This window comes from Setaria viridis, chromosome 1, assembly GCF_005286985.2.
Source record: "Setaria viridis chromosome 1, Setaria_viridis_v4.0, whole genome shotgun sequence".
Lineage (NCBI taxonomy): Eukaryota > Viridiplantae > Streptophyta > Magnoliopsida > Poales > Poaceae > Setaria > Setaria viridis.
This window is the reverse complement of record NC_048263.2, coordinates 10,159,902-10,187,827: the sequence shown is the minus strand read 5'-3', so window position 1 is coordinate 10,187,827 and position 27,926 is coordinate 10,159,902. Positions and strand designations below refer to the sequence as shown.

Genomic DNA, 27,926 nt, shown 5'->3' with positions numbered 1-27,926 from the left:
GAGGCCAGGTCTCTTTTCAGACGGATCAGGGACAGGTTTGTCCGTGCGCTCATTCTTCCAAAGCCAGACCATTCTTCCAAATGCCAGCAACGAGAAGACAATCCAATTAAGGAGAAGAAAAATCTTGAGCTGAGTAGATCGATCGATGGAGGAGATGGCATGCACACATATGCTTTCTTAGAAATCTCCATCTCGATCAGCTCAGCTAGCTAGCTTGCTACCTGTACGTACTGTGTAGGGTAATACAGCTAGCTGCACGTACATATCAGCCCTGTTTAGAGCATGCATGTTTTTTTATTATTGCTACTATACCAGCCCTTACGTAGTGTGTAATGTTTTGCACATGCATGCATGCATGCGAGGCATTTTCAAGGTCGGCTGTTTTGGGTAGCATGCATGGATGGATGAAGGATGCAAGCAAGGAGATATTTCTGGGTCCTCATCATCTTATCCCGTCCCGTTCATCTTTTGGATCCGTATAGCATGCAGTCACCCATCGAGGCTGGCATCCTTGTCATGTACCCGACAGACACGAATCTCACGTCACCTAGGTAGGCAGCTACCACCACTATCCACTGCTGCTAGTCAAGCTCGTGCGTGGACCTGCACAAGCCTGCTCATCTCCACGCTCAGCTGCTCCTCCGATCCGATCCCATCCAACCTAGCTTTCCTGATCGATGAATCGTGTAATTTCCTCTCGATCACCGCAAAATAAAATATCTGATCCACTGCACCACGATGGAAACATGCATGCACTGCACCTGAGTGGCTGGTGGGTACATGATTGCCCACTTTTCTTATGCAATGATAATACGGCCTCAAATTCAATAATTCGAAAAATTAACACTTGAAATTCAAGCCAATAATAACAAGAAAACAATACCAGTACTGCCTTATTGATGCTGTGCCTGCATGTACATACGAAAATCATTCAGATCTTGTCAGCATGCTATTTTGCCTTTTGCATTGCTAGCTAGGTCCACTCGCGCGCTCGTCGTCAGCTCCATCAGAGGAATAAGGGCATAACCATGCATACAGGACGAAAGGCCTTGCACTTTCATCAGTACAGCCTGATACCAAATCTGCTATACACGACGTACGATCATCGGTCGATGCTCCATAACTGTTATGCTAAGCGCCACTACTCTCTGTAAGTAGACGCTAGCACATGTGATCGAGCTAGTGAAGTGACACCACACCACACGCCACGCAAAACAATCAAAGGGTTATCGCTATGATTCTGTGCTCGAGCCTCATTGGTTTGTGGCTTCTTGCCTCTCCAAAATCCAGATTAGTTGATAGGTGATCATCAATCATCATCAGCCCTTTTGTTGGGGAAAAAATATAAATTTGAATAAAATAGTACTGTCTTTCCCCCAAGATCGAGTTAAATATGAGTTTTTAGCGGCGAATTCCAGCATCCCTGAGTCACAGACGCACTACGAAATACGAATCCATCCCTGGCCCAATCATGCATGTTAATACTAGCTGCGCCAATTACATTAGCACACATGGCGCATGATTATCACCACCGGCGATCCTCTTATCCTCTCCAGATTTCACCTGGCCCACTCGATCAATTACCGTAGCAGTAAAACGCAGCGCACCCGGTCGTACTCGTACACCGTAGGCGGCCTAGGAGTAGTATGTTTTTTCCACACGGCCACCTCATCCGTTCCCCATCTTCCTGCTGGGCCCGCCTGCCATCCCTGCGAGCTCACCGGGAGGTGACGCCACCGCTCGCCTCGCCGCTATTTAACGAGCTAGCTAGGAGATGAGCAGCAAAAGATTCAGACTCGACAGGGAGTGAGCAAGCCACACTGCAAGTTCCGCTCCTACTCGCAACCATGGATCCCACCAAGGTGAGTGAGCTGCTGTTTGCATCTTCTGATGATTTCGATCGGCACCATATCGATCTCATGTTCCTAGCTAATTAATTCCTACAGTCACATCGAGTTAATAATTAATAAGCAATTAATAGAATCATATATTTTAGCAGTACTGAATCTAAGCAGGAGCCATGCATGGCTGATGAATCTCAGTAACTACTATACGTATTGCAATTGCAGTTCCGTCCGTCGAGCAGCCACGACACCACGGTGACGACGACGAACGCCGGCGCCCCGGTGTGGAACGACAACGAGGCGCTGACGGTGGGCCCGCGCGGCCCGATCCTCCTGGAGGACTACCACCTGATCGAGAAGGTGGCCCACTTCGCGCGCGAGCGCATCCCGGAGCGCGTCGTCCACGCCCGCGGCGCCTCCGCCAAGGGCTTCTTCGAGTGCACCCACGACGTCACCTCCCTGACCTGCGCCGACTTCCTCCGGTCCCCGGGCACCCGCACCCCCGTCATCGTCCGCTTCTCCACCGTCATCCACGAGCGCGGCTCGCCGGAGACCATCCGCGACCCGCGCGGGTTCGCCGTCAAGTTCTACACCCGGGAAGGGAACTGGGACCTCCTCGGCAACAACTTCCCCGTCTTCTTCATCCGCGACGGCATCAAGTTCCCCGACGTCATCCACGCGTTCAAGCCCAACCCGAGGTCCCACGTCCAGGAGTACTGGCGGGTGTTCGACTTCCTCTCGCACCACCCGGAGAGCCTCCACACCTTCTTCTTCCTCTTCGACGACGTGGGCGTGCCCACCGACTACCGCCACATGGAGGGCTTCGGCGTCAACACCTACACCTTCGTCAACGCCGCCGGCAAGGCGCACTACGTCAAGTTCCACTGGAAGCCCACCTGCGGCGTGCGGTGCATCCTCACCGACGAGGAGGCGGCGCTGGTCGGCGGGCGCAACCACAGCCACGCGACCCAGGACCTCTACGACTCCATCGCCACGGGGACCTTCCCGGAGTGGAAGCTGTTCGTGCAGGTGATGGACCCGGACACGGAGGAGCAGTACGACTTCGACCCGCTGGACGACACCAAGACGTGGCCGGAGGACCTCCTCCCGCTTCAGCCGGTGGGGCGGCTGGTGCTGGACCGGAACGTCGACAACTTCTTCAACGAGAACGAGCAGCTGGCGTTCGGCCCGGGGCTCGTCGTCCCCGGGATCTACTACTCCGACGACAAGATGCTGCAGTGCCGGGTGTTCGCGTACGCCGACACGCAGCGCTACAGGCTGGGGCCGAACTACCTGATGCTCCCCGTGAATGCGCCGAGGTGCGCGCACCACAACAACCACTACGACGGCGCCATGAACTTCATGCACCGGGACGAGGAGGTCGACTACTACCCGTCCAGGCACGCGCCGCTGCGCCAGGCGCCGCCGGTGCCGATGCCGGCGAGGCCGGTGGTGGGGAGGAGGGAGAAGGCCACCATCAGGAAGCCCAACGACTTCAAGCAGCCAGGGGAGAGGTACAGGTCGTGGGACGCCGACCGGCAGGAGAGGTTCGTGAGGAGGTTCGCCGACTCGCTGGGCCACCCAAAGGTCAGCCAGGAGCTCAGGTCCATCTGGATCGACCTCCTCTCCAAGGTCGGTAACAACTTACTTGCGATTATATTCTTCAGTGATTTGATCGATCGATCATATCATCTAGTGTAACAGTACTGATGATTACTAAGTAATTAACATGATCTTGGATGGGAATTAATCGCAGTGCGACGCGTCGCTGGGGATGAAGATAGCCACACGGCTGAACGTGAAGCCAAGCATGTGAGTTTCGAGTGTCATGGTCCTGCGACCTGCAGCAGCAGCAGGCAGAGGCCGAGACGTGTACGAGTTGTTGTTGAGTCCTCGATAGATGCAATGCCTTATTGGGTCCTTCTCCTTATCGAGCAATAAGACAAGAGAAAAGACGACGCGAGCTGAGCCTGCACACTAGATGATGGTTATTACGTCGTCGTTACTGTGCCAAAGTCTGTAGCATGTTACATGCATGCATGTGTACTACCCTAATATAAGCTACTACCTGAATGCATGTGTGTATCGACGACTTACATTACATATTCTCACTTCCTGGATGGGTCGTCTTCAAATTATATTGGCGCTGTTATTTTTGCCAGATGTTCAGAGATGCCCATCACTTGATCCAACTCCGCCGAGCTAGTTGGGCCATTTTTTTTTTTAGGAGCTCTAGTTGGGCCAATTAGACCGGACCAACCAGTTAGCCAACTCATCGAATTTTTTTTATTTTTTATTTTACGAATTTGTAGAAATAAATAGTGATCCAAAAATTTGCCCGTGAAATGGCGGCTGAAGCGGTGGACCTAGCTACCGCCATTTGAAATGCCGGTAGCCGGTTATCGCCGCTTGCTGGCTACCGTTGTTTCAAGCTAGCCAATCCGCTGCAACGGCCAGTTGCGTTGTGCGGAGCCAGCTATAGTCGGTTCAAACAGTATTTTATTTTCGTATAATTTTGTCTCCAAGTGAAAAATTATCCGAGTTACATTGGAAGCACTTAATATTCAGATATGTCACTATTAGTTATAATATAAAACTTCATAATTTGAGAGAGAGGTAGAGCGCAACTAAAGCTTGGCAGCGAATGATAAGAATCCGAGCCCGGTGCTATGTATTCACAGCTCCAAGGTACATGAGGTAAATATTTGCCCACTGTAGCTCTATCAAAGATAGGCTAGAGGCTCAACATCCTGTGGATCAAAAAACAATGCTCAAGGCCTGCTTGCTTCTGAATTGATTGACTACATAGCACCTAATATACTGACAAAACATTAACATTAGCGAGATATATAAACCTATTGTTGCAACATGGTTCTACAATATGTAATCCTACATCTTTAGAGTGCAAATTTATCTAGAAACCAAAAGTAAATTACGTACGTGTTGGAGTCGATCGGTTCCAGTGCAAGGATGCTGATAAAAGTGATGATCCATAGCAATGCCCAGCAACGTACTGTCCAATGAAAGCCAAAATATTCTAGCTAAATTATCCCATAGCTGCACACATACGGTTTTTATTAATCCATTTACTTCTCACAAAATCACAATATCTCGATTAAGGCAGTATCAAATAATATATTTTCCTAACAAAAATTACCGCCAATGCCAATCGAATTACTGAAGGCTCAGAGAAGGAAGAAGAACACACCTTTATAGATCTGATACTCCACGATCCGATTGATGTAGACCTCCTCCGCTCTCCCCAAGAAGCCCGTCAAAACCTAGAACACAGACAAGGGTGAGGGTTTGCAGTAAAGATTGGGGTGGAGACAGAGGGAGAGGGGTGTGGGTGGTCCTCTCCGGCGAGGATTCGGTGGAAGCAGTAGTCGCCGGCTGCTGCAGATCTCTTCGTGTACGAGGGCAAGCTCGTGAAGAACGCCAGTGCACCCAGGTCTCTAAGCAGCGGCATGGTGTGGAACAAGGACTGGACAGTCACCTCTGATGAGCTCTGGACTGATGATCGCCTCCCGCGCGAGGTTCCCATGTTCCCCCAAGTGAACATCGACAGGCCACATCTAGTGCATTTCCTCGACTTCACATACGTGATGAGGAAGATGTGGCTGGTCACCATTGACATGAACACCAGAACCGTCGAGTCATTTTATCAGTATATCAATGGTGAGGAGGACATTGGAACTGAGGATGAGTTCTTGACCAAGGAAAGGTCCATGTGTCCCAGGCCCTTCCTCCCCAGTGAGTTCTCCAACCGCAGCTGGGCATCAAATAGGTGATGATCGAAGAAGATATGGCTGGTCGTCGCCATTGACATGAGCACCAGGACGGTGGAGTCATTTGCTCAGTATACCAATGGGCAAAAATTACTAACCTTGTTGGCATTATATTTCACTACTGGGAGAGCAGCCTATTGCTCCAACCAGAACCAGTTAGCAAAAGATAAGCAATGGGCTTATGAGTGATGAATTATATGCAAGCTAGCCTTCTCTTGCTAATACTAGATGCAAGTTAAATTTGAACATCATCCATCTAGAATTCGAGATCGTTTTTGACTTTTTGTACTGCTGGAAGAGGCAGGATATGCCTTTATGCCAACTCGTGGAAACATAGGATATTTTCTAAATCCTATGGTTCGTAGATGTGACAACACGTAGCGTAAGAGATAGGTTGTCAATGATGCATGTGTACCATGATCTAGCTAGCGAACGGCATGCATTCATTTTCTTCCAGCTAGCAAATCAGCAAAACATTCTGCCATCATATCATCCCCTCACTCACCCCTGCCCTCTATCAAACTTGTAAGATCCGGGGGAGGCCTCCACAAACATATAACAATATAACCCAATCCCGAGAGAACATATACAGCATAAAAGAACGAAACGCATTTCCGAACAGCCTCAGTATTTCTGTACAGACAGACCTATGCAATTCCTCCAAAAAAGAAAAGAAAAGAAAATAGGAAGAGAAAGCAAAAGCAAAACAACATGATTCTCAAACTATCCTGGGAGAACAAAGAAAATTGGTCCCGTCCAATGCGCAGCACCGAGATCCTAGCTAATCAGCTAACCCTATTTGTGCACGTCAAAATTGCCTCCTTCAACCGCTCTTTGTCCAGCGTCGTCTCCACCATCACCTGCGCAGGAAAAAAAATACACATTCACCATGTCACCAACTACTCTTTTGAATCTATGGAAACGATATTGTTTTCAATCTACTTAGCAATTGTGCTCATGTAAACCTGCTTGTGACCTTAAAAGTTCATACCTCTTGCACATTGTTCCCGTATCGTGCGAGGAGCTTGTATTTTGGACCAATCACTGGTGCCATGTAAACCTGGCGAAAGAAACCAATTTATTCAGAAAACAAAAGATTTCAGTGCAGGGGTTCCAAGAACCAAGTTGCAGATGTTACCTGAAAGGTTGGAGCTAACCCTGGGCTTTGGAAGAATCGTCCTTTATAAACATCTCTTACTTCCTCTATTTTCCGCATCTCCTCCATAAGGGCATCCACCTCAGGCCACTAGAAATATTTCAAATCGTGCATCAAAGGGTGAGTCCAACTTTGCAGAACAAGTGCACTTGTTGAAGGAGAAAGGAAACATGAAACGAACAAAAGTAGATCAGTACAATGCCTTATACTTGATACATACAAGTACAGAATCATTGCAGGACCCGAGTTATCTAGGCATTCGTACACTCAACACATATTCACATATCTCTGAAATGAACATGTGACTTTGATCGAAGACAAACAAAGAAAAGGACTCTATGATTCTAAGACTCAAGAACCACAAGTAGGAAGGTCCCAAGCTTCTTTTTTTAATCGAGGTCATGTGTGGTGTGTGCAATACAGATCCCACCAGTGCAGACAGAGTAACATGTGCCATTGCAGGAAGGAAGGCTTGGTCCTCATGGTGCACAATGATTTTGCAAGACAGAATTTCAATCTCTCAAAAATATCCACATTAAAAGAAAGATGAGCTCGTGCAAACCTCAACATCTGCTTGTACAGGTTCGAGAGCTTCACCTAGTGATAAATCCTCACCAATGACTGCTTCCAAAGCACCTACCGATGGATTTGGCTGCATAGCACAGGAAAGGGCAAGAATTAACAAAAGAAATTCTGAAACCACCAATTTAACATGCTGAAAACTTATGAGATAAAGGGATAAGCCCCAGTACCTTTACATCTTTAAGTGACAAAAATATGCGGTTATTATTATAGTCCAGTTGAATAACTTTAGCATCCACAACCTGCAAATGAAAAAATGTATCTCAAAAACTATAGCATTATGAGCATTTTTAGCAGTATTAAACAGAAAAAGTATAGCCATTTCAGTGAGATTTGAAGGTAGAAAGATAAATCAGAAAAAAGATGACAAAATCTATGAGTTATTCTCTCACATTTTGTCGAATAATTGTATCTCAAAATGATCAGAGGCAATATTTCCAAGCAAAAGATATTCATCTGAAGTACCAACAAAAAAGGGAAGAAGATCAATAATGAGAGCATCACAACTGCAAACTGCCTACCTGACCAATTTTGTAAGAAACTGCTGGATCTAAGGTATCATCCCAAGACACTTCCCATTGCTGAATCAATGCAGGAACCCCTTCAACCTTTGAACGCAATAGTCAGCCGCCAATACTTGATAAAAAAATCATACATCGATAGACGGAACTGGACCTACCTCAACAAATATCCCAAAGTAAACAAATCGCTTGATAGTGCATTGAACAATATCTCCAACATTAAGCTTAGCCTGCATAATAAGGCAGCAGTGAATACTGTGCAAACTAATTAGAGTAATAGAGAAAGCGTATTTCCGTTTCAGCTACAAGTACGACTACAAAAACATTATGGATTTCAGTCATGAGCTCAAGATGAGCAAAGACTGAAAGAGTTATATATTCCGTACAAGACTTCTCAATTCCCCTCCTACTTGCTGTTGGATATCAGTGCTTTGCACTTAGTTTAAAAAAGTCATTATGCTTTGCACTTAGATAGTTTAAACTTTTGCTGCTAATTTTTTTAATGTTCGGTGACATAAATATATTCGTAAAAGTTGGAGCATATAAACAAGAGGAAAGTACCATCAGACTTTTCTTTTTCTGAATCAATTCTTCACTCTCTTTTGGCTTCATAGAGAAAAATATCCGCTTTGAATTTCTGTCAGCCAGGACAACTGATACTCGGAGTCTCTGTGAAACAACAGCATAATAACTACAATAATATAAATGCAACAGAATGATAGGAAAATAAATCTGGATGCATACTTGACCAATAAATGAAGATAAAAACTTGGATTTCTCTTGGTTGTATGCCCGAAGAAGATCTTCCAACTTTGGCTTAGATGGAAGAGATCCTTGATCCTCACCAGCTACTTCTAAGATGGAGCTAGATTCTGGTTCTATATTCCTGTCAGGAACCTCAAAGCCATCTTCTAATCCCAGACTCTGCTTGTACAAGGAAGGATCACCACCCTTCCTTCTTAACCAAGTCTCAAAAGCTAAGAATTTCCATTTCGTAGCAAGATTTCGGTATGGCAAGAAACCTATCAGTGAGTCAAGTGACACCTGGCAAGGAAGTTGAAACAGAGATCAGAGAAGAACAATGCCACAGGTTAATAAAATAGGCGAATATGCAAAAACTAGCTAAAAACTTACAACAAATCCCTTTGGACTGCAATTTATCAGCTCCACCTCAACTTTTTCCCCAGTACTTGCATAATGCTCTAACCTAGTCCAGTCACTCTCGGTGATGTCCTGCATTAGTGACTCAGTAACTTAAGATTCATATAAATGTCAAGTCCAATCCTATAGGGAGAACATCTCATCACTGAAGCCACATCCACTCTAAGAAGTTATGGTGTTCTGAAAAACATTGAGGTGCTGAAGCTAAAATATCAGTAAATTACCTCTAGTTTTGATGGTAACACATTTCCCCCGTCATCAACATAATTCCTGTTACCAGTAGCATTCATCTTTTCATCAACTGGAGATGGCAAAACTTCAGCAGATTGATTTTCTCTACAAAGTAATAATCACCATGTTAGTTTTAAGGTGACAGCATGCACGAAACCTTAATGATATGATATTTCAAAAATCACAAGATCAGGGAACAAAGAAATGTTCAAATTATTCCAACCACATGATGTTCTTAATAAGTTAAAAAGTGATACATGTGTACATGTCATAACCACCTATCTAGTATGCAACTGCAAGTCTATGTACGGAGTAAGCAACAAAATGTGCACGAAACATGGTAAGGAACATCTTAACTTCCTAGAAGTAAGTTTTTAGGACATAAGCACAAAAATAGCAAGATGCATGTGTATTAGATAATTTTGTAACCTTATGATTAGCACGTGAATACTAATGAAAAAATACAGGCATGAAAAAGATCTTTCATAACCACTGTAAAAATCCCTACTTTTCAACTATCATCCCAGTAATATTTCCATGTGAGCTCCAAATAAGGATCCAGATAATATCAACTGGTCTGGTACAAGTTATATGCTAAAACATAATTGCGCTGTCCCAGTTCCAGAAGTACCTTTTAGGTCTTCCTTGTAAGAAAGCCTGCATAGAGAAATTGTTGCTAGTTGCTGATTGGTTATCCACTGAACCAGCAGAAGTATTAGTTTCTTGCATGACAGTTTGACTGGATGGCTGTGGTCCTTGAAAACACCAACATTATATTAGCATAATAGTTGAAAAGAAACAAACTACAGCTTCTTTATGCCTTCCTTACCTGCACTGGAATTATCATCAAGCCCAGATGATTCATGAAAGTTTTCAGTCACTAATTTTGCGTCAAGACCTGAAATTTGGAACATATGCATCAGCTTCAAAAGAATAGTTTTCGTTTTGAGTCACCATTTGGGGGCATTGCAACTCACCATTAGTTTCTGGCTCAAATTCGATGTTATCCTCTGCAGAAGAAATTGTGGTAGAGCTAGCGGAGGCATGGTCCTGGTCTGGATTAGCAATATCTTTTGCAACATCTGGCTTTTGAAGAAGAGAAATTTTTGTTAAGTCCTCATTCATATCTTTCCTCATTTTCAGGTCAATGTTTGGCTTCATTTTCAGCTTTGACTTCAAATCATCATCCTCACTCTGATACACAGTGGGTTTCCGCAAGGTGACATCCACATCACTTGTTCTAGAGATGCTCCCCACCTCACTGTCATCTGTTGCAGCAGCTAAACTCTCTTTGCTAGGCCAACTATCTTGTACCACAGTGCCCCTTACTATTGGCTTGCTCCCAATTGGCCGTGACAAGGTCAACAGGGGAATATCTTCCTTTGCCTTGCTTCCTACTGGTCGCAACTGAGCCAGAGAAGAGCCATCTTGCTTAGGTTTGCTTCCTGCTGGTCGCAGTAAAGTCAACGGAGGCCCGTCTTGTTTCGGTTTTCCCATTACAGGCCTTGAAATATTCAAAGAACTCTTGCCTTCAACTGGCTTGCTTATTGTTGGTTGTGGGGATACACTTTCTGGTGTTTTGAAATCCTGATCCTTCTTATTAGCATCCATGAACTCCCTCAAAATATCATCTAGCTTGTCCTTTTTAGTGGCGATCAGTTTCTCTACATCGAGGGATGAGGCATCTGGGTCAGACTTCTTAACCAGAATCTGAAAGAATGATCGCGGGAGAAGCAAGTCATGCTAATTGTGGCGAAAAAAAGATGATGCAATATACTTTCATACATGGGTGGTGTCACAGTGTACATCGGATAGTAGCATCACGCATAACATTACTGTGAAGCGAAATTTAACCATTCGTCTATTCCAATAAGAGAAATCCATAATGAAGAAGACAGACATTTTTAATCCTACTCAATACTCATAGTACTATCTAGGCATGAGATAATTTGCAAAAGGAAATACATAGAAATGGGGCGACCTTTGCGAGGGTGAGCTTGGGGTCCTCCCCGAGGAAGCGTCCGAAATCCAGCTCCATCATGTCCCACTTGTCCAGCGGCGGCAGGTCCCCTCCGTTCCCGCCGCCTGCTGCTCGAGGCGGCGGCGCCCGGAGGAGGCGTACCCGGCCGGTGGCGGAGCGGGAGGCACCGCCGCGACGGCGTAGGATGAAGGGGCGCGCCGCGGCGGTCCCGGAGCCCGCGAAGACGCCGGCCGCGGGGGCGGCGCCGGCGAAGGCTTCCATGGCCGGAGCGGGTGGGGGAAGGCGGAGTGGGGGGTTTAGCGGAAATGGAAGCCGTAACGGATAAAAAGCGCGTGCGGGCTTTCCGGGTGCGGGCATCAATGGCTGGATGTCGGACGCGTGGCACTATCTAAGCCGTCCGATGGGCAAACAAAGGTTATTTGGAGCTCGTGTATTCTTCCAATTGCATGGATAAGAAGCTCTTTTTATCACTGCTGACTCACCTATACATCATTTTTTTTTAACGTACCACAACACTAAACTCCTCTATCTGCCACTTGTAGGTACCATTGGCCTTGTCTCTCCTAAAACTTGCCCATCATCACCATTTTGTTGATGTTGGTAGGTTTCATTGTTCAACAAGAGTCCGAATAGCCTATCATATGACATGGGCCTTAGTTTGTGATTTTATAAAAAAAACATGTTTTTCTCAAAAAAACAAAACAAAGAACATGCACTTCTATATTTATATGAAATGGAGATCAGCAAGAATTGTTTTTTGGTTTAGCCTTTTTTTTATTAAAATAGCAATTAGCAAGTGCAAAGCTAAAATTTGAAAAAGTAGTTGTTTCTGTCACGCCAATCAATTTGGCGTGACTTGTGAGGTGGTTCACGTGAAAAAGAATCAGCATGATATTCAATATTGTCACCCCAAGTATTACGGAGCGATGACTTGCATAATAATTTGAGGGTTGATTCTTTTTTAAGAAAAAAAAAGGAAGCATATCATAGATATTATTATACACCTAGACATACACTATATCTAGATGAATAATAATATCTATGAATCTAAAAAATCTAAAACAACTTATAATTTGGAACGAAAGAATGCCCATTCCCCCGCTTCTCCCCTCCCATGCGACTCGGGGGCGACTAGTGCGTCGCCACCAGCCTCCCCCTCCATCGGGCCGTCGACCGGCGGGTGGCGGCGGCAGCCCCACCCTCCGCCCCCTACTCTCCTTTCCTCCTCTCTACCCCTCCCCTCAGCCCTAAATCCCGGTGAACACCGGTCGCTTCTCCGGCTGACGCCGGCCATTGGAGGTTAGATCCGCACATCCCATGGCCGAATCTACCTTCTCCACCACCGAATACGAGCTGGGCTCGTCCTTGCTCCTTCCTGCCACCGCCATGGATGCACTGCCCACCTAGCGGCACTCCTCGCCGCCCCCCTTGGCTGGGGCTTGGCGGGCACCGCTCGACCTTGCGCAGCACCATTGTCCCGTGCGGCCCTCCACCGTCGGTTTGCCCGGCTGGCCACCGGCGCTGCCGCGACCATGTCGATGAAGGACCGACGGTTCGGCCGAGGGCAGGGGCTGCCAGTCGTTGCCATGCCCAGATCCACGTGAAGGGGCCTCGGTGGTAGCGTCCCAAACTTGCCGCGGTGGTCTCGGCAGCTACCACCGCTGTGGGTCTTCGCTGTTGCCGGATTTTGGGGAAGACGACCCGTCCACCATGGTGGATGGTGTACCGTGCTGGCCATTGACCTGCGCCCCACTGATTGCCCTCTTTGGTGCGTGGCGGTGGCTCTGGAAGGTTGACGGCGTGCTCGGGGGTGGGGGAAAGGCGAAAGCCTTTGCTTGCTCGCGAGCATATGACGGCAACGCCCTCGAGTGCCGTTTACCTCCTTGGAGGCGTCATTCTTCTGCCTCCCCCCATCCTATACCTACAAGCTTCCTGGGTGTAAACCCTGACCGTGTAGGTCGGGCGATGGCGGCGACAGTGGCGTCGTCTCGGAAGTTCATGCAGTTTGCAGTTGTCGTGGTAGTGGTCGTTATCAACTCTCCAACAGAATTTTTTCTTTTGTGCCTGCCTTTACTTTGAATTGTTCATCATCACCTTGGTTGCCACTGTCGTGCTGTTGGTGCTTCCACTGAGGGATGCTTCGCCGCTCAGGTTGTGATCATTGGGTGGATGCTTTGCCACTGTTCTTCGTTGAGGTGGATGCTTTACCACCGTGTGCTTGGGCGGATGCTTTGCCGCCATGATGTCGTTTGGGTGGATGCTTTGTGACCACTGATACTGTGTTGATTGGGTGGATTTTGTGCCACCGTTGGTTGGTCCGGACAGATGCTTTGCCACTGCTCTTCTGCTCTGGCAGATGCTTTGTCGCCGTGGTTGTGCTGTTCAGTGGATGTTTTCGCCATCGTTTTATGCTTCGAGCTTCCTCTCCTTAGGCATCTTTGACGACAGTGTATCTCTTTTGCAGGTTCTGCTCTTAGGTTAGCCTGTTAGGGTGGCGGGGGTGGGAGTGTCCTCCCCTCTTCGTGCTTCTTCTGTTGTCGGTTTGTTGTGGTTGTCGCTTTGGTCGCTTGCCTGATATGAGTTTGGTTATACGTTTCTTTGTTTTTAGTCCTTTCACTCCTTTGTACCCTTGTGTTGGTCAAACCTTGTTTGGCTGCATCAACATCTGTGTCTGTAATTTGCTTTCCTCTTAATGAAATACATGCTAATGTACAGCTGTGGGAAAAAATTTTTGGAACGAAGGGGGTATCATATATCGTGAGGTCTGAGCTGAGAACACCGCGGCAGTGGACTTACGAGCGCCGACGGCGGGCAACTTGCTTGGGAGGTTATACGTACGGAGTACTGCTTATAAATAGCCTAGCTAGCTCCGCCCGACGACGGCGACCGGCGACGGCGAGGTGGGCATGTTCATTCGAGCGTACGTGGCGCGAGACCATCCACGTACGCGTGCAGGTGACGGAGCATCAGGACTGACCGGCCGGCCCGGCACAGCTAGCTCTGCATGCAGCTAGCTGGATGCTGGTGAAGAGCTAGTACTGTGTCTATTGATTAAATTACTCCACTACGAGTACACTTTGAAAATGTTTTTTTTTTATACTACCAACGCCCCAGCAGGTCCAAGTCATGCATGATGAACTGACGACGTACGTGCCAATCCGGCCGGAGTACGACCGACCGCCGCCGCAGCTCATCTCTTGTCGTCGGTGAAGCTGCTGGCGATCCATCTGACAGCTGCGGCTGTTAATTCCATCCTTCTGAGGTGAGGATGAACATGTGTGGTCCACCTTGTGGCACGTGCGCAGCAGCAAAAGAGAAGAATGACCCGGCAGGTACCAGTGTGTAGTCTGCGTCGTCTCTCCTGTTATTCTCAACTGTTTGCTGGCTGCATCTCTTGTGCATGTAAGTAGTATGTGCCCAATTGTGCCAACTGTTAATATGTACCACAGCTAATTAACATTTTTCACCGCTAACATTTTTCACCGCTAATTAACATGTTAACGTTAGTTGTTATATGTAGCTAGGAGCAAGCAAGAGGACCAGAAAAGGAAAGAAACTTTTGTATTGTATTTGGTGAAAGGTCATTGAGCGAGAGTGTCCAAATCAGCACGAGTTTGGAAAAGAAATATCCCCGGAGAAAAGAACGGGACCGTTGCATTGCTTTATTTCCCCATTCATCATTGATTAATGACTTATTTGGTGTGGATGACATCGACTCGATAATGCCACAGAGTTTTTTTTTAAAATCATAAGCTGCAGATTTTTTTTAAAAAAAATAAATAAATCATAAGCTGCAGATGGAGCAAAATAAGGGACGGCCACAGAGTTGAGGGGGCAGAGGGGATCATCGATGTGGTGGATGCCTGGATGGAGATCTGCAATTGGGCGGGGTGCATGCACGAGCGGCGTACGTGAGCACACGTAACCACACCACTGACCACCATTTTCTCTCCTCTTCTCCTGATTCATTCATTCATTCTCTGTCTAATCCGGTTGCATTGCAGGTGAACCCTTCAATAGTCTATTTGGTTCACTAATTAGAAGTATTAAATATAGATTAATTACAAAACCAACGGATGGAAACTAAACTTTATAATTAGCTCATGTTTAATTTTTATCGTAGATGTCACGTAACAAAGATATACAAACAGCTTGTTAAATCCATCGATAACTGGATGGCGTGGCCTGCTGCATCGATTCGACGTTGCAACGGCATCTGATCCGAGTCCCCTTCTCATCGAATCTTGCACTGCACAGCCTTTTCTCCTCCAAGTGTCAGTGTGTGTGGGCCACTGCATGCCCCACAGGTCCACTTCCTCTCTCTCACCCTATCTCTTCTTATCCACTCTGACATCAATTGCATGCAAGCTTATTAGTTACGTCGTCTGTGGCATCGAGGATCAAGCTCAGCCATGCATGTTGTGATACAATATCAATATGAGTTACTCCGAGTTCATGTTGCATGCATGGATCAGCTCACAGAAAATGGATCTAGTCCAAGTCCATACACGCCGTCGTTTCAAAAAAAAAAGTCCATACACGCCCACTGGGCTGCCGTACGTTGACAGTGTTAGTGTCACCACCCAAAACACTTGGACGCATTCGGATCTCATATCTAAACGTAACTTAACCATACTTATGCCCTATATACGTGCGGCTATCTTGTACATAGAAATAACCTATTAATTATCTTCATTAATTTGCACAACAAGATTATTCATGAGACATGCACATAAGCTACTTTTTTTTTTCTTAAAAGAACCTTCGTGCATGGAGTCTATTTAACCCCTTAAAATGATCTCCTTTTTTGAATAATTGAATAAAAAGAACAAAAAGAATAAAAAAGAATCAGAATTTGCTCTGCTAAATGTCAATGTTGACAGAATTAAGTCATGCGGTTTGCACCTGCTTCTTCTTTTATTCCACATGTTTGCTTTTTCTTTTCATGTTAAAGAAAATGCATATACTCGACGACCTACCTAACACTGACGGACCTTTTAAAGGATCATCAATCCAATACCACAAATATATATGTAAAAAAATTGTAAAAATCTCTAAACAAAATAAACCAGTAGACAATATTAATGATCCGAATTAATCGGAGCACACCACTTCTTAATTCTTCCAGCTGCTGGCTAACCTAACTAACTAAACAGCCACGTACGGCAAGGCTAGCTGTATCTCTTCCTCTCCACTTGCATTGGTTTGCCGCCACTATTTGCAATTGCAGCCACGACATGACCACAGCTCCAACCACAGAAACCATCCAACCTCCCAAAACCTCTCCGTGTCCTCCCATTGGCCGGCTAGCTCCTGTGGCTGCCCACTGCACCACACATCTCTCTTCCCATCTCTCTCTCTCTCTACCTCTCTGCTGTCGATGCTCATCTCCCTCCCTCCCTCTCTCTCTAGGCTGGGCCGTTTGGGTAGGGAGCTAGTACTTCAAGTAATTAAAGCAAAGATTAGCCCCGGTCCAGCCCCCAAAACTAACAAGAGGTACCAAACCAAAACCAAGAAAAAACCAAACTTTCTCATGCATTGTTCAGCTAAGATTGTAGTAGCACAGACGACACAGCATGATGAAGAGGAAGCAGAGCTGGTAGCTAGATATACACAACAATCCAGCTGCAATGCTCGCCTATGAGGAGCTCTAGTCCATGAGCAACCCCTCTTCTCCGGCCTCTTCCCGCGCCGCCGCACAGCACCAAGAAACGACGACCTTGCAGTTGCAGCAGCAAGAGCTAGCCGCCGGAGCCAGCCAGGCCGCTGGCATTATTACTCTTCCCCCTGCTGCAGCCGCCGCCGCCGACAGGGACGACAAGGACGACAACGGCGAGCTGTCGCCTCCGCGGTGCGAATGGGAGTTCCGGCTGGCGGCCACCGTGCCGTCCACCGCCCTTCCGGGGGCGTCGGACGCCATCGGCAGCGTCGACTTCGACCCCACCGGCTGCCTCCTCGCCACCGGCGGCATCGCCCGGAGGATCCGGATGTACGACGTGGCCTCCCTGCTGGCGGATGTGGATAGCGGCGGCGGCGGCAGCGTCACCGGCGTCCCCGCGTCGTGCATCTGCGTGCCGGCGAAGCTGAGCAGCGTGCGGTGGCGCCCGTGCGGCGCGCCGTCGCCGCCGGTGGTGGGGTGCGGCGACTACGACGGCGTGGTGACGGAGTACGACGTGGAGCGCGGCGTGGCGGCGTGGGAGCGCGACGAGCACGCGGGGCGGCGCGTGTGGTCGCTGGACTACGCCCCCGGCGCGGCCATGGCGGCGTCCGGGTCGGACGACCGGACGGCGCACGTGTGGGACCCGCGCGCCCCGTCGGCGGGCTGGGCCACCGCGCGCGCCGGTGGCGCCGTGCTGTGCGTGGAGTTCGACCCGTCGGGCGCGCCGCAGCTGGCCGTGGGGTCGGCGGACCGGCGCGCCGTGGTGTACGACGTCCGCGCGCTGGGCCGCGGCGCCGTGGCGTGGATGGACGGGCACGGGCGCGCGGTGACGTACGTGCGGTGGGCCGGGGCGGCGCCGGCGCGGCGGGTGGTGACGTCGGCGGCGGACGGGACCCACCGGCTGTGGGAGTGGGAGAGCGCCGCCGCCGCGGCGGCGGCGCGGGAGGTGCGGTCGTACAGCGGCCACGCGAGCGCGCGGAGCTTCGTGGGGATGGGGGTGTGGCGCGCGGCGGGCCTCGTGGCCAGCGGCTCCGAGTCCAACCACGTCTTCGTCTACGACCTCCGGTGGGCCAAGCCCATCTGGGTACACCCTTTCGTTGTTGGTGGGGCCCACGGCCCAGTCACCACCACCAGCACCTCTCCCTCTCCTGTTGGCGAAGCTGCTGCTGCTGCTGCTGGTGGTGGTGGGTTCGTCAGCGCGGTGGCGTGGCGACAGGGCAGCGACCACGACGGCGGCGGCGCGCTGGTCGCCGGCGGGTCGGACGGCGTGCTCAAGATGTTCACGTGCCACCGGCGGAGGGCAGCGGGCGACGGCGATGATAATGCTTCTCTTCTCCTCTGAGTGCTTTGAGCCGACGGAGAAGAATGCTAAGCATCGACCGCTTTCATTGCTGTGCTCCTCTATTGCTTGTTTTTTCCCCCTCTTTTTTATTATTTGTTTTTCCTTTTCTTCAGACAACGAACAGAAGAATTAAGCAACGACGGTAAGTACATGTTAGACTGAAATTGAGGGGAGAAAAGGGAGGAGGACAGAAGAGAGATTGATGATGTTGAAGATGATTCTTTTTCTTTTTTGATTTTCTGAGGTGATGATGCACGCATCCCTGACGGTGTACTGATCTATTTTTTAATGAATAATAAAAATCCATGATGACCCGATTGTTTATATGCCTGCTGTAATGTGTTGTACGCTTGCATTTGCATTGCACGGTCTCATCATTCATCAGGCATTTTCGCTCTGTTGTTAATTGCACATGCCTTGTACCGAGCGAGGTTCTACACAAACAAGAAGTCTGGAACTTCAAATGGACACGGCCCAACTGAGTAGTATGTCCAACTTCTTTTTTGAAAGGAAAAGGTCCTTTTGACCCCTCGCCTATCATCGTAGTCTAAGTTTCGTCCATCATGTGCAAAACTAGGTGTTGGCTATCCCTTTAAAATCCGTTTATTTTTTCCCCTCAGCTGTTTTGAGAGTGGTTTGGCATGACGTGATGCTAGGTCACACATGTTTGACGGTGGGTCCAACATGCAGGCAATGCAGGTGCCTTTCTTCCTCCTTAACCTTTCTTCCTTCTTAACCTCTCTTGATAGTGTTCCGATATCACCGTGCAGGTTCGGGGGACGCAACGAAGCCCGGCGTGGTAGCCGCGGAGGAACCGGCAGCGAGGCTCGGAAAGCACGGACGCGGAGGCCGATGCCTCGGGCAAGGCAACGAGCTTGGAGATATGCTTCAGGGTCTGGGGAACCGTGTTGGAGTCGAAGCGGAGGAAGGCCACGAGGTCGAACGTGACGCCGGCGTCCGCGAGGGAGGCCAACGTTTGTGCCTGCCTAGAGGAGCTAGCGATGAAGGCGGTACATGGCGGCCGGTGGTCAAGGGTGGGTGGGGTGGAGTGCAGATGGGGAACACGCGGCGCCGATAGGCGACTCGCGCCAGAGCTGTCTAAGCCCAAGGTACATGACTCCTCCATCCGTGAGCTCGAGATAGGGGGAAGGAGGAAGAGAGGGGAGGAAAAAAGCCACCTGGTATGTGGGATCCACCATCAGGCATGTGGGATCTAGTGCCACATCATGCGAAACCACTCTTAAAACAGCTGAGGGATAAAAATAAAGTTGGGATGGCCGATACCTGATTTTGCAACGAAATTCAGAATTATGAGGGCATTTCGAAAATGAATATGGCCAACTTCTCATTCACACAGGCCTCAATAACTAAAAAGCCCAACCCAATCGCCGTTCCAGTCGCAGGCCCAATCTTCTGACCTCCTCACAGCCAGCTGCATCAGACAAGGCCCAAACTCGAAACCCTAAGGCTCGCAATCCCCGGCGCCACTTCTTCCCTCTCTCCCACCTCGGCGGCGGCCTCTCCACTCTTCCTCTTCCCCCACGCGCAGGTCATCGGAGGTAAGCTTACTGCGCCTGCGCCATCCCAAGCCCTAGAGCGCGCGCGCGGACCTGAGGCGGCGTGTTGTTGTTCTGCGCAGATGTCGGCGGCGGAGGCGAAGGCGGCGGTGGTGCCGGAGTCGGTGCTGCGGAAGCGCAAGCGCGAGGAGCAGTGGGCGGCGGACAAGAAGGAGAAGGCGCTCGCGGACAGGAAGAAGGCGCTCGAGAGCCGCAAGACCATCTTCGCGCGCGCCAAGCAGTACGCGCAGGAGTACGACGCGCAGGTGAGCGACCCCCCTTCCCCGTCTCGTGTCCGGGTCCCTTCGTTTCTGCGCTACGCGCCCTCTGGTTTCTTGCGACTGATTTGATCCGACGGTGCGCCATTTAGTTTTGGAAACGGTTTGGTGGATACTGAATACCTTGTTGATTAGCAGTGCTGTGATCTAGTAATGAATTGCTGTTTCTTGAATGAGATAAGGCTGCCGATTTTTAGACCAGTTATCAATTGGACTTTGTTTACTGAATTAGGAACTTGTGTGGAATCTGTCCTGATGGACTTGCGCTTTGTGTGCAGGAGAAGGAGCTTGTGCAGCTCAAGCGTGAGGCCCGGTTGAAGGGTGGGTTCTATGTGAGCCCTGAGGCCAAGCTTCTGTTTGTGATCCGCATCCGTGGGTATGGCGCTGTCTCATCTCATATTAGTCGCTTGATTCGCTTGCCGTGCTAAAATGCTAATTTCTGGCGACTGTAGTATCAATGCCATGCACCCCAAGACCCGCAAGATCTTGCAGCTCCTGCGTTTGAGGCAGATCTTCAATGGTGTTTTCCTCAAGGTTAACAAGGCCACCATTAACATGCTGCGCAGGGTGGAGCCATATGTTGCGTATGGGTAAGTTCAAATCTGTTTGGCTTCCATGACTGAGTGTATTCTTTTTTCAAATTTAGCCACGTCAAGCTATATATGTGTAGGAATGTGGTGCATTTCAAAGATGCAGAAAAGGAACTGTCGCAATCCTTCACACCATACATCAGAAATAACTGCTAGAGTGGCTGTGGCACACTTAATGACTATGATGTGAAAACTGCCTGGTTTCTTTAACTGGTTGTGTTGTATGTACCATGGTGTTGTGATATCATGAGTTCAGTAGAAAGATTTGAGGTCTTTGTGAATCTTCTGCTTCTAGAGAAAGCTGCCATTATTCTTGTCCTTATTTATCCAGTTAGTGGTTTAGATTGGTAAACATGATTGTCTATTTGTTTAGTCACAACTCCTTTATCGGACTACTTACCTTGCTACTGGCATATTGACATGGATGTTTGTACACTTGTACCGAGTTAGATTGATTACTCATAATGTGACATGGCTCAGCCCAGTTGTGCCAAATCTAGTTCATATTCTTTAACGGCTTGATCATAAAGCTGAGTGACCAGGGGCAAGAATAGTATTAGATACCAGTTGTCATAAAGTGTTGTTTCAGCTCCTCTGTATTTTAGGTCTCAATGATTTTTAGTTTTTATGCTTCTATTCTATGTAGCCTGAAACATATATTATTATTATTTTCAGGTACCCAAACCTGAAGAGTGTAAGGGAGTTGATCTACAAGAGGGGCTATGGGAAGCTGAACAAGCAGAGGATTCCTCTGAGCAACAACAATGTCATTGAGGAGGTTAGCCATAGCCCATGCTGATTCTGAAGATATATGGGTTGCCTATGCTGATTCTGATGATACATGCGTTTCAATTAGAATATAAGTAATTTTTCTCTGCTTCCTGCCTGTCAGGGCCTTGGGAACCACAACATCATCTGCATTGAGGATCTTGTCCATGAGATCATGACCGTTGGCCCACACTTCAAGGAGGCCAACAACTTCCTATGGCCATTCAAGCTGAAGGCACCTCTGGGTGGCCTGAAGAAGAAGAGGAACCACTATGTCGAGGGTGGTGATGCCGGTAACCGTGAGAACTACATCAATGAGCTCATCAAGAGGATGAACTAGGCTCTTCTATCGTCTAGGTCTGAGAAGTTGTTTTACTCTAGGGAGTCATGTTGGGTAATGACAGATATGCAACTTTGACATTCCAAACAGAATGTTGAACTTGGCTCTTTCACAGCGAGACTTCCAGTAGGAAATCTGTACTGTTTATGCATCTGGAGATATTTGTGTTTATCCACTCATGTTGCCATTGCTGTGTGTGTTGTGCTTTTCGATTCACTCTGATCCAGGATCCAAGTCAGTCGTCATGATGTTAAGCAGCAGAACTGATTTGCCTTTCGTGCCCAGTTTCTAATATCAGCCATTGGTACTAGTTGGTTTGTGTAAATTTGCCCACGCAGTTCACCAAGATTTTTTTTGATTGGTGTGGTTACAGCTTTGGAATTTCATGTAAATCTTTGGCCAAACTGTGGGCAAGCAAAATTTCTGTTGGACAAGTTTGAACAGGAACTGAACAGACGGTGTTAGCAATGTACATCAGCGTATAATTGCATCGGAATCTGTCACTGAAAGGTCAATGTATTTAGAGATGGTTTCTTGGCGAAATCGACTGACTCCACCACATGAATCTACATCCACCGCTTACAAATGATCTCTCAAGTTATCACTGGTGCAAAAGGCCGCGTAGTTGCAGTAAGAGGCCTCTGTTCTGTCATGGCCAATTGGTTTGATTCCAAAAGATGTAAACTCGTTCGTCATGGCTGACGCACAATCGGAGCACTCGTGTGGCTACTGAATAATAGTTATGATATCTCCCCCTTTTTTTTTTCTCTCGGATATATATAACAAGTAGCATTATGCGATCTGCATTTTTGGCTTCACACTGGCTTGAGAACTTGTGAGCAATGAGCCTGCTCATACATGGATGGCCTCATCTCCTCCACTTTGGGCTTTGGGCACCGCCCCTGGCACTGGCAGGCATGCTAGGATAATGCACCTGCGCACACTTGGATAAGCTTTTCTTTGCTTGCATTGCAGGACAGCTCCACCTACATGGTATAAACATGCCACTATGCCAGGGGTTCCTTTTTTTCTGAGACCAGAAACATGACATTCTTAAAAAGGCATAATCACCGAGGCAATCTCGATATGCTATTTCCTAGCTACTATGATCCATCATTAGATGAACAAAACCACAGGGTCAATGGCAACAATTTCCTATTTTTCAGTTCTCCATGAAGTTTTGCGTGATTTCCCCCCTTTTTCAGAGGATCCAGGATTTTTTTACTAATAGTCTAATACATACGGCAAAGAGCATGCATAAGTAATTAAGTAGGGATGAAAGCGGATCGGATCGGAGTGGATAATACCTTTTTCATATCCTCATCCATTCTTTTTTATCGGATGCGGAGCGGAGTGGATATTACATGGATGCGTTTACGGATGCGGATTTTCTCGGATGTCGGAATTGGTGTAGAGTCGGATCAGTGTTGGAGTGTCGGAGCGGACGTAGATTAAAATAGTCGGATAATACATGCTCACGTTTAGTTTTTATGGTGGTCAATAATTCCTAAAACAAAGTTGTAAAGTAGGAACATAATATGAAAAATATTTGTCTTTATTCACAAATCATGACATGGTTCACAAATCATATCAAAGGTGACCTTAACTATTGACACCGACACATCACGCTTGACATCGAACAAAAATTATTACAAGTTCCCAATTCGTTCAATTATCGGATAATTCATATCCATCGGATTTCACTAAAACCATACCCTACTCCGCATCCACACACAATCGGATTCGGATTCCATATCCGCATGGAATATATCAAAAACATCTTCCCCGTATCAGCAAAATACGGATCTGAATCGGATTGGATGCGGAAATTATCCTTACCATTTTCACCCCTACAATTAAGCATGTTTTCTTTTTGACGAACACAACCAACATCACAAACCCAAACTGTCATTAAAGTGTCACTTGTTCTTCATGATACAAGCACAATACCACCATGATACAAGCAAGATGACATAGTTTTCTCAGCACCCCCCTACTTAATTCTGCAAAGATATACTGACAATTTGCAGTGAGGCCGCCCTTGATTATTCGGCGCGTATGTCCTCGTATGAGCTGGACCTGCGTATACAATCCCCCCATCTCACCTGTCCCTCTGTGGATTATAATTCTTAAGCAAGGAAGCATTGACTTGCATCCCATCATTGCAAGTACAGATGAGCCCTAGTGCATGTTCCTAGTGGCATTGTTTAGTCCCCAGCATATTTTGCACATCACCATCGTTTCCGTGTTCTTTTAATCGTCGGTGAGCTTTTAATTAAATCGTTTCTCGTATTTACTTTACGTTCTAGATGGATGGATGTGACAAGAAGAACAAAAAGTCCTGCTGCTCAGGAAGTTGTTTACTGGGTTGTGGAGTTCAGACTTCAGAGGGCTCCCATTCAGACAAAAGATTCCTTTTATCATCCCTCCATTCAGAGCAACGCAGATAGTTTAAGCAGTTGCTCATAATTTTATAGCGCAAGATGTGAATTTGTATGACAATTAGGTGTTTGTCCACATGCAGCTGTGCCCAAGTCAATTTGCCAACAAATATAGTTTTGCATAGCTCCTACTAGTTTATAGCTGTCGGCTAATGTTGAGAAAGAATTGTTTTGATTGTTCTCGTAAGCGAATCGCCGTGTTTGGTGCTGAGGCAGAGAAGAATAGGGGATTAGGACACCCCTTGAGTTGAGATCACATGGAATTGTCCTCTCTCGTAGGACATGGTTGCTTATTAAAATAGGACAGAGATATCAAGCATGATAGGACCCTCACTCATGGCATATTATTAGCTACCTCTAATTTCTTTCCAAGGGGATAACAAATTCTGCTAATATATGTCTCCCTCTCTTGTGGGGGCAAACTATAGCTACGCACTGGATCATGCCTCTTTGTTTTCGGTTCGCGTGCTGCGCGAGCTTGAGTGCATGTTGGCTCCTTTTGATTTCAGTTTTTCAGAGGAAGTGTAGTTGCCAGGTATATACACTTGTTGAAGTTTACTGTACCGGTCTAGTGGTGGCAATGTGGCCCGATCTATAATGTTTCTGAATAATTTACAGTAGGAAAGGAGACATTGGAGTGATCTCATTTGATTCAACTTGGTCAACCTTCAGAGGATTCAAATAATTTATGTTATTCTTGCAGTAGAAAATCCTATAGGAATTATGGACCATAAATGTCAGCAGTGTAAGAACATACAAAACCTCCCAATCTAAAGATTTACGGGTAATTGTGGTTGAACTTCATCATGTAGCAGAGTTGGCATCGGTTCATCTGTCGTTATAGAGGTGGTCTTTTCTTTTTCCTAAGTGAGGAACTTAAAAAGGAAAGAGAAAAGTAGTGCCTGCACTTAGATTCCAAACAACTACTGCCAGGAAAGGACAAGAACATCAAGAATTCATTATGTTTAAGTTGTCAGACTGAAGCCATTAGTTATCCTGGAATTGAGCATCACATCATCACGTACCAGTACTCAAGCCAAGTTCTTGAAACAGATCGATGTATCACCAAGAGGAAGAGGACACGGGTTTATGCACTATATGAAATTATGAACACACAAAAACGCGTAAACCGACCTGATTAGGATCTCTGAACAAGCTATTCTGCCAACTCAATTGTTCTGACATTGGGTGAAAACAGCGCTGCGATTGGCATCCAAGCTTCCCATCATTGCTGGTATGTTCTTTCAGAGGTCATTGTTTATGCATATACCCAAGGTGCAGTGCATTTCACCATCTTGATCCTTGCAACGCAAATCCTTCTGGATCCCAACTAGGCTGTCGTTTCTTGTGGCCATGGCTCCGGTTCATCCTTGGCCTTCTCTAGACAGATGCCTCCCAATGATTGCCATCAGAAGAGGGATGGATTAGTCAGTCGGGTCCTGTCATTGCCAATCCAAGTGTCCGTTCATTGCAAGAACAGCTCATGTCAATGCTCTCCACTCATCATTGGTGGAGACAGTCTGACCTTCATCACGCTGATTATTGGATAACGGTGCTCTTTACTAAAAAAATGGAGTTATTACCTGATCACTACATCTGAAACTAGGACTTTTAGTTACAGTCTCTGAAAGTGAAAATACTGTATCTGAACTGCTGTGCCAGTAAGTAAAACTCAGATAACTCCACACCGAGTGACCGATATTGGCACCAGTGACAGCAGTATTTTATTGCTGAATGCTGTAACAAAACAATATGTGATCCTAGTGCCAGCAGGCATTTATATTTCATATCATCATTAGATGATTAGAACGAAGCCAAAGTTTTAGCGAGGTACTCTGAGAATCTTCCTTGTGTAATGGCGAGATAGAGGTGACATCCTCTGACCAAGCTCCCCCCTCATAATCTCGAGCATGTGCAGGCCGCCACCTACTCAATTCCCCTCAATTAAACTAAACCGAGAAGCAAAATGTGACAGCCCTTTAAATCACAAGGGGCACATGGTGCCGAGGGACTGCTACTACTGCAACAGCTCATCTTCAGAGACACAAGAGGCACAAGAACAAGCCTGAAGAAGGAAGACGACGGCGACGGTGGCGGCGATGGGGTGCCGGTCCTGCGAGAAGCCCAAGATGAACTACAGGAAGGGGCTGTGGTCACCTGAGGAGGACCAGAGGCTGAGGGACTACATCCTCAAGCATGGCCTTGGCTGCTGGAGTGCTGTCCCTGCAAAGGCTGGTGAGAAGATGCTCTGATCTCTCCTATCCTTCCATGCACATTGCAGCATTCATGCTCATGCATTCAGAGCAGCTTGCTGCTGAGCTGAATTCTAGTCTCGTCTGCAATCAGCATGTAGGTCTTCCCGCAGCACCATGAAAAATTGGTTCAAATTCGGCTATGGTGTTTCATTTGGAAAACCTTTCGTTTGACTAGGAACAGCCGAAGAGCTGAGCAATTCATAATTTCATCAACTGCATTGTTTCTGACTTTCCTTTATCTTTTTGGAATGCAATTTGGATTTGGTTCCTCAAAGGTCTTCAGAGAAACGGCAAGAGCTGCCGCTTGCGTTGGATCAACTACTTGCGGCCCGGATTGAAGCGTGGAATGTTCTCTCAGGAGGAGGAAGACGTCGTCATCAACCTTCAGGCCAAACTGGGCAACAAGTAATTCTCTTCAGAGCTAATGTTTTTCTTTTCTAAGGAAAAAAAGATTTAGTTTTAAAAAGAAAACAACAACAATTCACAGTTATACCAAGCATGTACATGTCGCTGATGAATTGGGATCTCAGGTGGTCTCAGATTGCGATGCATCTACCCGGGAGGACCGACAACGAGGTGAAGAACTACTGGAACTCGTACCTGAAGAAGAGGGTGATGCAGGCCCAGGGCGGCTCCAACCCCAAGAGCCCACCCGAGCTCACCTCCATGAGCACCACCGAGCCAGCCATGTCCATGTCCATGCCCCATCATCACCACGTCAAGAACAGCAGCGGCGGCAGCACCACCACGTCGCACGACCAGGACGCCACCAACATCAGCAGCAATGGCGGCGGCAGCCATGGCCTCTCAGCCCCTGCGCCTCTGCTGACGGCCCAGCAGCCTTTCGATCACCAGGCCCAGCAGCAGCCCAAGAACTTCGTCTTCTCCGACTGGGGGGTGCCGGCGCCGGCGCCGGCGCCGGAGAGTTACTCCGTGTCCGCGCACTGGCCCGCCTCCACGGCGAGCTCCGGCAACGTGACGCCGTCGCACGGCGGCGCCTTCGGGGACCGGATGAGCGGCAGCTACGGTGCGCTGCCGCTGCACCAGGACCACCAGATCAGCGCTGCCGCCGCCGGCCATGGCGCGGCCACCGGAATTGCAGGCAGCGGGTACTTCGATCTGCTCAACATGGGGGACATCTACGGCGGGTTCAGCTCGACGAACGATGATCTGCTCTTCTGATGAACTGATGGTGTTGGTGGGAGGTGCAATGTGAACAGTGTTTTGTGTCGTGCATGTGTAAGCATGAAATGCCGCGGTATACTTGTTCGATTTGATTCTTCTTCTTTTGTCAGAAATTAATTGTGATGTAGAGAGCACACCCTAGGCTGGACATAATTCTTTGGTTTCTTTTCTACAATAAAAATGCGTATCAATCTGTTTGTGCAAGTGTAAAAATGCTTATATGATAGAACTTTCCAGTGTAAAGAAGT

At 47.7% G+C, this 27,926-nt stretch overlaps 5 protein-coding genes across 5 annotated transcripts; 4 read left to right on the top strand and 1 right to left on the bottom strand.

Annotated features, from left to right (window-relative positions):
• The first annotated feature begins 1,702 nt into the window (after window positions 1-1,702).
• On the top strand, window positions 1,703-3,945 carry LOC117841557 (catalase isozyme 3). The gene is made up of 3 exons (XM_034721972.2): window positions 1,703-1,862; window positions 2,070-3,476; window positions 3,601-3,945. Exons 1-3 carry the CDS (start codon window positions 1,848-1,850, stop codon window positions 3,658-3,660), a joined length of 1,482 nt encoding a protein of 493 aa, XP_034577863.1. The 5' UTR covers window positions 1,703-1,847; the 3' UTR covers window positions 3,661-3,945.
• A 2,274-nt stretch (window positions 3,946-6,219) lies between these two features.
• Window positions 6,220-11,540, bottom strand: LOC117858206 (uncharacterized). Its single transcript, XM_034741232.2, has 15 exons — window positions 11,265-11,540; window positions 10,261-10,993; window positions 10,113-10,181; window positions 9,915-10,038; window positions 9,277-9,388; window positions 9,026-9,124; window positions 8,636-8,935; window positions 8,453-8,560; window positions 8,050-8,121; window positions 7,892-7,978; window positions 7,541-7,612; window positions 7,351-7,440; window positions 6,771-6,878; window positions 6,624-6,692; window positions 6,220-6,492 (listed from the first exon to the last, which is right to left on the bottom strand). Exons 1-15 carry the CDS (start codon window positions 11,523-11,525, stop codon window positions 6,418-6,420), a joined length of 2,379 nt encoding a protein of 792 aa, XP_034597123.1. The 5' UTR covers window positions 11,526-11,540; the 3' UTR covers window positions 6,220-6,417.
• Window positions 11,541-16,429: 4,889 nt separating this feature from the next.
• LOC140222321 (WD repeat-containing protein RUP1-like) lies at window positions 16,430-18,589 on the top strand. The gene has a single exon (XM_072292508.1). The coding sequence runs from the start codon at window positions 16,922-16,924 to the stop codon at window positions 18,263-18,265; it is 1,344 nt and encodes a 447-aa protein (XP_072148609.1). The 5' UTR covers window positions 16,430-16,921; the 3' UTR covers window positions 18,266-18,589.
• A 1,077-nt stretch (window positions 18,590-19,666) lies between these two features.
• LOC117841507 (large ribosomal subunit protein uL30x) lies at window positions 19,667-21,984 on the top strand. Its single transcript, XM_034721900.2, has 6 exons — window positions 19,667-19,824; window positions 19,905-20,087; window positions 20,378-20,475; window positions 20,552-20,689; window positions 21,365-21,467; window positions 21,582-21,984. The coding sequence occupies exons 2-6, from the start codon at window positions 19,905-19,907 to the stop codon at window positions 21,795-21,797; spliced, it is 738 nt and encodes a 245-aa protein (XP_034577791.1). The 5' UTR covers window positions 19,667-19,824; the 3' UTR covers window positions 21,798-21,984.
• Window positions 21,985-26,134: 4,150 nt separating this feature from the next.
• Window positions 26,135-27,882, top strand: LOC117841506 (transcription factor LAF1). The gene is made up of 3 exons (XM_034721899.2): window positions 26,135-26,473; window positions 26,769-26,898; window positions 27,024-27,882. The coding sequence occupies exons 1-3, from the start codon at window positions 26,338-26,340 to the stop codon at window positions 27,673-27,675; spliced, it is 918 nt and encodes a 305-aa protein (XP_034577790.1). The 5' UTR covers window positions 26,135-26,337; the 3' UTR covers window positions 27,676-27,882.
• Window positions 27,883-27,926: the final 44 nt, after the last annotated feature.

Excerpts from the sequence above, each read along its gene's own strand:
- LOC117841507 (XM_034721900.2), top strand. The coding sequence starts at position 19,905 with ATGTCGGCGGCGGAGGCGAAGGCGGCGGTGGTGCCGGAGTCGGTGCTG. Across the intron at positions 20,690-21,364 it reads GAGCCATATGTTGCGTATGG|GTACCCAAACCTGAAGAGTG; the intron begins GTAAGTTCAAAT and ends TATTATTTTCAG. Across the intron at positions 21,468-21,581 it reads ACAACAATGTCATTGAGGAG|GGCCTTGGGAACCACAACAT; the intron begins GTTAGCCATAGC and ends CCTGCCTGTCAG.
- LOC117841506 (XM_034721899.2), top strand. The coding sequence starts at position 26,338 with ATGGGGTGCCGGTCCTGCGAGAAGCCCAAGATGAACTACAGGAAGGGG. Across the intron at positions 26,474-26,768 it reads TGCTGTCCCTGCAAAGGCTG|GTCTTCAGAGAAACGGCAAG; the intron begins GTGAGAAGATGC and ends GGTTCCTCAAAG. Across the intron at positions 26,899-27,023 it reads CAGGCCAAACTGGGCAACAA|GTGGTCTCAGATTGCGATGC; the intron begins GTAATTCTCTTC and ends TTGGGATCTCAG.
- LOC117841557 (XM_034721972.2), top strand. Across the intron at positions 3,477-3,600 it reads GGATCGACCTCCTCTCCAAG|TGCGACGCGTCGCTGGGGAT; the intron begins GTCGGTAACAAC and ends AATTAATCGCAG.
- LOC140222321 (XM_072292508.1), top strand. The coding sequence starts at position 16,922 with ATGAGCAACCCCTCTTCTCCGGCCTCTTCCCGCGCCGCCGCACAGCAC.
- LOC117858206 (XM_034741232.2), bottom strand. The coding sequence starts at position 11,525 with ATGGAAGCCTTCGCCGGCGCCGCCCCCGCGGCCGGCGTCTTCGCGGGC. Across the intron at positions 9,389-9,914 it reads TTACAAGGAAGACCTAAAAG|AGAAAATCAATCTGCTGAAG; the intron begins GTACTTCTGGAA and ends ATTACTTTGTAG. Across the intron at positions 6,879-7,350 it reads CTGTACAAGCAGATGTTGAG|TGGCCTGAGGTGGATGCCCT; the intron begins GTTTGCACGAGC and ends AAATATTTCTAG.